We start from the raw sequence: 9,979 nt of genomic DNA, 5'->3' as shown, positions 1-9,979 counted from the left end.
TTGCCGGCGTGAGCGGCAGGGAAGCTCTGAGGAATCATGGAATGGTTCCAGGTACCTCGCTAGAGGGCGCACAGGTGGTACACCTGGCTACCCAATCTGCGATTGCCGCGAGTTTTGAAATCTCTGCCGGACGTCAGGGTAAGTCAGATGTTTAAAATAGAATATTTTACGAGTAACAACATTAAAATAAATATCTCCTATATAAACTATAAAAACTTTAACAAAACAAGAGGAAGAGAAATAAAATAGGGTAGTGTGCTTGAGTGTACCCTCAACCAAGCGAACTCTAGCCCAAGACAGTGGAAGACATGGTACAGAGGCTATGGCACTACCCAAGACTAGAGAACAATGGTTTGATTTTGCAATGTCCTCCTAGAAGAGCTGCTTACCATGGCTAAAGAGGAAAGTAGCCAATGAACAATTGTTTGGTAATCTGTTGTCAGGTGTATGAGGACAGAGGCTAATATTTAAAGAATAGGCCAGACTATTCAGTATGGATGTGTGTAGGCAAAGGGAAAATGAACTGTAACCACAGAGAAGGATCCAATGTAGTACAACCTGGCCAGTTAAAAGACCCCGTAACTCTCTAGCAGTAGTATCTCAATGGGTGGCTGGTGGCCTTTGCTGTTATCGTTCCCCTAAGTAAAGGACGATGGTTTGTATTTTGTGTAAGAGCAAATGTTAAAATAGAAAAATCATTAGTTAAAAAAAATAAAGTTATACTAGCAAATATTCATTCAGTAACAAACACAAAATGATATACTGTAGTATATATAAAATGACAGCAGAACAATCCACATATTAATATTTCAGATACTGTTACTTGTCTCATTTAATTTTGGACTTTTCTAAACTCTACTTACTTTGCCATAAGTCTTGCAAGGTCATTAAAATCCTCATCTGTCCAAGGGCCACTGTAAACTGGAGCAGCTGGTCTTACTGGCTTAGGACACTAAAAAAAATACATATTTTAAATACCTTAATTACATTATTGTACTTTTCAGTCTTATGATATTTTATAAATTTTTCTAATCGATGAGCCTGAAACTAAAGTAAAAAACAGCTAAAATCCAAATCTTTGCAATAAAATGTATTCTATACTCACCTGATGTTCATATTGCTTCTCTCTTAAAAGCTTGCTTACACTCTACTAAATTAGTATAGTATTGAGATAATCTAGCGGACGGTAAGGCTGTGAGTGGGTTGTACCATCCTTTGGATTTGCGTAAAGTTAAAATTAAACTCTATCTACTTTACATCACTAGCCAGTGGTTAGGAGACTGGGCATGTACAGGTCCATCAGGTCAGTATAGAAACATTGTAGCAAGTTATTATGATTAAAATTCAATTAATATCAATGAAGTTCCCCTGATGTTTATATTGCTGATGACCATACTCTGATGGAGGTGGGTCAGTAAAAAGAGATAAAGGGAATTTACAGACCCAAAATAACCAACTCATTCAATACCCTAAACTAATCTCTTAGTTTAGTATCTTGGTCACAAACTATACCAAATTAAAGTTTATAATACCTTGATTCGCCAAAATATGTCCCTAATATTTTTGATACAGTAATAGATTTGCCAGAATGTGTTCTTAAATACCTCTTTATTACCTAACTACTTTATATAGGGTTGCGCCCTTTGTGGCAAAGGCGGTCCTGCCCTCGGCCCTTGAATTTGGGCAAAATGTCATGGGAGATTTACAACAGGGACAAGAGATTTCAAATCAAGCCTTAAACAGAGAGGGTTGGAGGCGTTAAAATCAACAGGACGACGTATTGTTACTGGCAAAGGGAGGAAAAGGAAAAATGTCAAAAGAAATGGAAAAAAAAAGAGTAAATAAAAAGAAAATCTCATCACGTAGGAATATAGGATATAAATACGAGTTTAGTGCAATGTGATTTAGTTCTGGTAAATAGGCGTTAGTGTGAAGTCATTCAACATGGCATTGGTGGCACCGAGAATTGCGGGTCTTGTAGGGAGCGAACTCCCAACCGGAAAATACACCGCAGGGGTGGTGGATGCTTTTCCCAGACCTAATCGTTTACGACTGGTGGAAGCTTCCGTGGTTGATCGGCAAACAAGTTTTATTCTACTAACAAATCTTATATTGGGGGGAGCAATAACTGATCGTTATCTCGAATTACGTATCAATGGAGTAGAAGGAACACTAATTGATTTAGCCAGTTTGAATATTGAACTGCATTTAAAAGTCGCGGCCCCCGATGAGAGCATGTTGGGGGATGATGTAAATGTTGTATTTGTCAGTGCTTTAGCAAATACAATCTTCAAGTCGAGCCAAGTTTATATCGGAGAAAGGCTCGTAGAATCAAATCCCCATTTCAATTACAGGTCTTTCATAAAGTTATTAGGTACAGCAAAGTCTCACACCGTCAAAACAGTCGGACGGCTTGGATATGTTTTCCAAGATTACAAGGAAACATCAATTTCAAACGTTTTACAAGACGATTATTTTACAAAATTGAACAAAATGGAAAAGGAGTGGGTTGTTAAAGGTAAAAGAGAAGGATTGCATCTTATTCATCCACTTATGCTCGATGTGGTTTCAGTAGATGAATATTTGATGGATAATATCGACGTTCGTATCAAGTTGGATTTAGCCCCAAATGCATGGTTCATTAATTCCACCGCACAGGCCTAAGAATTTCGATTTCATCTAGAACAAGCCAGGCTCCATATTGATAAAATCATCCCACGCCCCCCGGCTTTACTCGCCCTTCATCTGACACTTTCAAATCCCAACAGTATGGTGGAAACTGTCTTTAATAAAACACTTTACAGGACATACGCGCTAGCCCCTAATCAAACGCAGGCAACGTTGGATTTACCTTTTAATAAGGTTATACCAGAAAAGTTATACATCACTATTGTTAATATGGAAAGCTTCAATGGTGTTCTGAATAGGAATCCCATTTATTTTTATCATAATAATCTTAAGCACATAGGGGTCACACTGAATGGTTCCACTTTGTACGGCATAAACTGACAATTCCCCGAAAATTATTCTCATCTTTACTACGAGACATTAAAATCTTTAGGCTCAACTTATGATCACCTAATTCATTATGATAGCTACGAGCGGGGTCGGACAGTCATCGCGTTTAATTTCAAACCTGAAATGGCATTGATGGATATGCTTGAAGTAGAATAAAAAAGGGGATTCGAGAATCCTTTTAACGTTTGATAGGCAAGTCAACGAGAATAGAATTATTTTCTTGTTTGGAGAAACCCAGGGAGTGATAACCACCGATCAAACCCGAAATGTATATTGCGATGTCAGGGCGTACTGTAACCAATAAAAGTATTCCTACCGCTTTTAAGCGTGCAAATGTTAGGGTTTCAAATGAATGTTTTTAGGGTCAGATTTTTTTCCCACTAAATGCTGTCTTTAATCACGAAATGTTATTTTGGATGTATGCTTCGTATAATAAAAGAAACTAAGTTGTAATACGTTTTTTATTACCCGTATATGTCAATGTAAGCAGTTATTACCCATTTATGTTAATGTAAGCAAAAGGCCTTAAAACAAATGGACTGAGAGAGAGAGAGAGAGAGAGAGAGAGAGAGAGAGAGAGAGAGAGAGAGAGAGAGAGAGAGAGAGAGAGAGTCTTAAGATTAAAAAAAAAAAAAATGGACAGAGACATGGGTACTTTTCCATAGGCTTAAATTGAAAGGAATGTGGTCAGGGGGGAGGAGGGCCTCGTCTGCATACAAATGTGTGTCTTATAATAATAATAAAAAAAAAAACTGCGTGGTCGATAGGATCAATGTCACTGTCTAGGGGCATGGGTCATTCAGATAGAGAACTCCATGCGTGCCGGTGACCACTCACAGAAAATGCCCCCTTCTCAACCCGCAGGGGGGGGGAGAGAAGGGGGGGTTGTTAGTACATATAACCTTACGTTTTAATGTCGCTCCGACAGACCCATACCAGACAAACTGAGTCAACGGGACAAGCTTAGCAAACGTGACATGGTGAGTCAATGAGTCAAGTGTGGAAAGAGGGGGGGGGAGGGGTTGTTAGTAAACATAACTATGGGGTGGGGGGTTTGTTTGTAAACATAACCTTACGTTTAAATCCCCAAATTGAGCCGCTCCGGCAGACCCATACCAGACGAACTAAGCAAACAGGACCAGCTTAGCAAACGTGACTGAGTCAATGAGTAAAAGTGAGCAAACGTGACTGAGTCAATGAGTAAAAGTGAGCAATCCAGGCAGACTTGCCAAGTGCTAAAGAAACGTAATTAAAAAAAGTTTTCCTACCGCTTTTAAGCGTGCAAATGTTAGGGTTTCAAATGAATGTTTTTAGGGTCAGATTTTTGTCCCACTAAATGCTGTCTTTATTCACGAAATGTTATTTTGGATGTATGCTTCGTATAATAAAAGAAACTAAGTTGTAATACGTTTTTCATTACCCATATATGTCAATGTAAGTGATTATTACCCATATATGTTAATGTAAGCGAAAGGCCTTAAAACAAATGGGATGAGAGAGAGAGAGAGAGAGAGAGAGAGAGAGAGAGAGAGAGAGAGAGAGAGAGAGAGAGAGAGAGAGAGAGAGAGAGAGATAACGGGGGCGTGTGAACTCGATTGCATCACGTTGGCACACAAAAGTGTGCCTTAGGATTAAAAAAAGAAAAAATGGACAGAGACATGGGTACTTTTCCATAGGCTTAAATTGAAAGGAATGTGGTCAGGGGGGAGGAGGGCCTCGTCTGCATACAAATGTGTGTCTTATAATAATAAAAAAAAAAACCAAACTGCGTGGTCGGTAGGATCAATGTCACCATATGGGGGCATGGGTCATTCAGATAGAGAACTCCATGCCTGCCGGTGGCTACGCACAGAAAACGCCCCCCTCTCAACCTGCGGGGGGGGGGGGGGGAGAAGGGGGGTTGTTGTTAGTACACATAACCTTACGTTTTAATATTGCTCCGACAGACCCATACCAGACAGAGTCAACGGGACAAGCTTAGCAAACATGACATGGTGAGTCAATGAGTCAAAGTGTGGAAAGGGGGGGGGGGGGTACTTGGGGGGGGGGTTGTTTGTAAACATAACCTTACGTTTAAATCCCCAAACTGAGTCGATCCGGCAGACCCATACCAGACGAACTGAGGAAACGGGACCAGCTTAGCAAACGTGACTGAGTCAATGAGTAAAAGTGAGCAATCCAGGCAACCCCCCCAAAAAGTGAGCAATCTAGGCATATTTCCTATTACTACTCTGACCATCCTTTACATTCACATCTCACTGGACAATTCTATCCTGTTCGTAATACTAGGCAGGCAGTTAATTGTAATAGCAAGGCCTTTTCCATCATGAGGCTCAATACTACACAATATTCAAGAAGTTTTATTCCAGCTGTTACCAAGTTGTGGAATGATCTTCCTAATAAGGTAGTGGAATCAGTAGAACTTCAAAAGTTCAAAGTTAGAGCAAATGTTTTTATGTTGACCAGGCTGACAAGTCTTTTTATCGTTTATATATGACATATGTTTTTGACATTGTTAATAGTTTATATAGGACATATTAATTTTGACAATGTTACTGTTTTAGAATGATTTACAATTAACTTGTTCTCATCATTTATTTATTTCCTTATTTCCTTTCCTCACAGGGATATTTTTCCCTATTGGAACCCCTGGGCTTATAGCATCTTGCTTTTCCAACTAGGGGTGTAGTTTGGCTAGGAATAATAATAATAATAATAATAACAAAGATGGACAACAAATTTCTATCTTAACCTGTTAAGTGTCCCCACCCCGACCTCCTCACTGCTAACGTTGTGAAGAATTTTTCTTCACTCTTCTTCCTTTTGTATTTAGGCTCTCTACAAAGTGTAGGTACCCCTTAAACATTCTCTCCTACATTAAGTTTTCTTAACCAAAACATCGGGAAAACTATTTCAAATCAACTAAGCTTGTTGACAGTAGATACGCACAGCAAGGGTCTTACCCCGGCGTATGTTGGTTCTTTCCTCAAACTACGTGTCTCGAGATAAAAAATTAAACTGGTTTTTAATATAATTTTAATGCAGCTGACTCAAATGCAGCTTTTATTTCTCAGTCCCAATTAAGGTCTGTTAATTTTAAGATGTATGCCCATCACACCAGCCCATTGCTAAATTACTATTTAAACTCTTAATTTTTAGCAAGCCAGAATAGGTAGGATTGTTGTATATGTAAACTCCCTTAAAGCAGCAAAATTTTCTCAAGTATTTTGTGCAAAATCCTGCCTCCTATACACTCCTTACAACAATATATTGCCCTGTACTAAAGTCCCGATATGGCACCTCCACTGGGCTACCCTGTGCATTGTGCCTCTCACCTGTCTAGAAAGGTGAAGCCAGGTGAACCCGCACGACCCTAGGCTTGCCCCATTCGTTCGGAAGCTATTGTGGTGACTGGCTGACCGGCCTGGTCAGTGAATCTGCACCTCTCGCTCAACCCCCCTCCCAAAACTATACTCACACAAGGACCTGCTGCTGGAGATAGGGAAGGTACGAGCCTGGGAGACTCTATCTACACACAAGCGAGGATTCCAGGGGTGGGCCAGTCAAGAATGCAAGGTGCAAAGTGTGCAACCATAGGTCAATAGCCAATTGAGGAAAAGGACTGTCTTCTGTAAGGAGCGCAGGTAAAAATACATGGCCACTCATTCCCACATTTTTAGCTTAGATTAACTTTTATTTAATTTAGGTTTAACTATCAATCACATATTTCGGGTGGTGTGCGGTGGGATTGTATGTACAGTTTGTATATCATTTTTGCTTTTGAGACTAGCAGTCTCAGTGTCACCGGGCCACATGTCCAACCCAATTTTGATTATTAACCATTGCAGAAGACCACGTGTCTAAGCAACCGTTTTTTATTATTTTGAAGTTCTTTTATTACATCACATTTTGTTTTGATGTTTTTACTTTTTTGTTCAGATGTCCATTTCCTTCATTGTAAACTTTTATAATAAATCAAGATTAGGTTAATTAAACCTCGTCGTACTTCTACTCCTCCATTTATTTGATTATGTCTATTGTGAATATTTAATCTCGGGACAGTATACCTGATATTTTGAAAGGAGTAAATAACTTCAATTAAGGGTTAGCGAGTGACTTGGTATTGAATCTATCTGCCTCAAAGTTAAAGATCCATATCTTTAAACTTTACTTTAAATCACTGCTCCCATTTTTTGCCATTGTCTCAATCATTACTTAACGTAAGATTCCTGTCTAGCATCTCACTGGGGTCCCTGGGACGGAGCCGAAACAGAGCCTAAGAGTGTAGATGACCTTAGACCTGACAAAGCTAGAGTAGGCCATTAAATTACTTTTATTTCACGCGTTGAGTTCTCCGGCCTCTAGACAGAGTATAATTTCCTTTTTAGCATTTAAGGGTGATGGTTAGTGAACTACGTCAGTAAAGTTATTAGCAGGGTGTTTGTGCCCTGAGTGTTAGTGCTCCTTATTCTCCCCTGTTGATCTAGGAACTGACGCAGGGAGACTTTCCTGGAGCAACAAGTTCCCACTTGACACTTGAAAAAAATCTCCAGAAACGTACCGCCATACTTTTTTCTTGCAGTTAGCAGTCATTTCACTAATGATAGTTTTCCAAAGTTAATATTAATCTTTATGCTTATAATACATATTTGTTGTTAAATGTAGCAATATTAATTTGATGATGGAATAAAAAACAATTAATACTACTATTATTTTACTTCAAAAGGCTACATAATACTGAAATATATTGCACATGCATTACTATTATTTTTTTTATCATTATCAAACTTCTCATCTAGTACTCCATTCAAAGATAAATGCCTCTTCTTTATGCCTCTCATTGTGAAAGAAGCAAAACAAATTACCTTCTCTGCATAAATGCCTGAAGCACACTGAAAGGAAACCAGTTTTCTAACTGCAAGTGACCTTCAGAAAAAAAGTTGCAAGACAGGATATAATTTTCCATTTACAACTTATACAGTATATGCTGAGTGTTGCCAATTGGTGTTCCTATATTGCACTTACTATACGAGTAACGTACAGTTGGGCCACGTTAATTGTGGTTTCTTCCTTCGCGTTTTTGGTTTTTCGCAGCCAAGGAGAAATCAAAAAAATCTTTGTGACGATTGTTTACCCAACATTAAGAATATGATTTCTAATAGTTGGCAACAGCATTGGGATAGCCAGGAACAATGCAATACCTATTAAATAAAAATTCTCATAAAAATTGGGACAAAATTCTAGCTGGGTGATGATTACACTGTAAGCGCTGCATGCCACTACCTATCTTTACATCCAGGTGGTCCTAGCTCTCTCTGTACAGTGTACCCAGTGATACCTCGGTACTCGACCATAATCCGTTCGAGATCCGTGTTCGACCTCCGATTTGTTCGAGTACCGAATTTTTTTTCCCCATAAGAAATAATGGTATATATTCTATTCCGTTCCCAAGCACTCGAACAGGCCCAAAATATTAATAAAACGTGTACCTAAACAACAATAATTATCTAAATGTGTATGAAATTGGTCAGAAAATCCTATAAAACAATTTTAAACCATTTACTGTACTAAAATAAAACAATTTTAAACCATTTTCTGTACTGTAGTGAACATACCTTTGAGCAGCGGTTCGATGGCATACAGGGATGGATGTGGAGAGGATGGAAGGGGGAGGTTACTGCTTGGAAGGAGAGTCCCCTTCCATGATGTGGCGGGGTAGTTCTCCTTCAGGAGTTGTTTCTCTCTCCAATGAAAGGGTGGGCAGATCTATTTCAGGGGTTTCTTCTCTTCTTTGTCTCTTCTTTGGAGGAGAAACAGGCTTTGATGTAGCAGCTTTCTTTTCTTTTGTGAAAAACTGGTCTATTGTTAATTGTTTCTTCCTCCTCTGCAGTATTCTTCGAAAATGATACATGACACTATCATTAAACATATGCACTGCCCGGTTTGCTACTGCAATTTCTGGGTGGTATTTTTCAGCAAAAGCCTGCACATCTGCCCACTTGGAACAAATTTCATTGATGAGAGAACTTGGAACATCCTCCCTTACCTCATCCTCTTCTGAAGATTCCTGCTCCACAATCAGATCCTGCTGCTGTTGTTGTTGCAGGTGCAACAATTCCTCCACAGTCAACTCGGTAGAATGGCTTTCTACAAGCTCATCAATATCATCCTTGTCGACCTCAAGCCCCAAACTCCTGCCCATGACAACAATTTCCTCAACGACATCAGTGTCATCAGAAATTACAGGGGTAGCAGTGCTTGGACCCGCCTCTGGTTGGAAACCTTCAAACTCCCTCTCTGTGACACATGATGGCCACAGCTTACGCCAGGCAGAGTTCAATGTCCTATAGGTCACACCTCGCCAAGCTTGGTCAATCATGTTAACAGAGTTGAGGATGCTGAAGTGTTCCTTCCAGAATTCCTTTAGGGTCAACTTCGTGTCACTGGTCACTTCAAAACACTTTCTGAAAAGGGCCTTGGTATAGAGTTTTTTGAAGTTTGAAATGACCTGTTGGTCCATGGGCTGGAGTATGGGAGTAGTATTGGGGGGCAAGAATTTGATTTTGATAAAGCTGTATTCTTCTTTCAAGTCATCCTCGAGACCTGGAGGATGTGCAGGAGCATTGTCCATAACCAGAAGACATTTCATTGGCAAGCTCTTTTCAATGAGGTAAGCCTTAACCTGGGGGGCAAACACTTCGTTTATCCACTCAGTAAAGAATTGTCTTGTGACCCAAGATTTAGTGTTCGAGCGCCACATAACTGGTAGTGCACTTTTACAAATATTATTTCGTTTGAACACCCGGGGGTTGTCCGAGTGGTACACTAACAAGGGTTTGATCTTGCAATCGCCACTTGCATTTGCACACAGCAACAATGTTAGCCTATCTTTCATTGGCTTGTGACCTGGCATCTTCGTCTCGTCCTTGGTAATGTACGTATTGGCTGGCATTTTCTTCCA

At 39.7% G+C, this 9,979-nt stretch overlaps 1 protein-coding gene across 1 annotated transcript in view; it reads right to left on the bottom strand.

Moving 5' to 3' along the window:
- Positions 1–859: 859 nt before the first annotated feature.
- Positions 860–9,979, bottom strand: part of LOC137643600 (dnaJ homolog subfamily C member 1) — a 298,910-nt gene continuing 289,790 nt past the window's right edge. Inside the window, exon 7 of the mRNA XM_068376321.1 lies at positions 860–952. Within this exon, the coding sequence (XP_068232422.1) occupies positions 860–952 (93 nt within the window). The remainder of the gene's footprint in view (positions 953–9,979) is intronic.

Source organism: Palaemon carinicauda, chromosome 7 (genome assembly GCF_036898095.1).
Source record: "Palaemon carinicauda isolate YSFRI2023 chromosome 7, ASM3689809v2, whole genome shotgun sequence".
In the NCBI taxonomy this organism is placed as follows: domain Eukaryota; kingdom Metazoa; phylum Arthropoda; class Malacostraca; order Decapoda; family Palaemonidae; genus Palaemon; species Palaemon carinicauda.
Note: the sequence above shows the minus strand (reverse complement) of the source record. Positions and strands in the feature narration are given on the sequence as shown.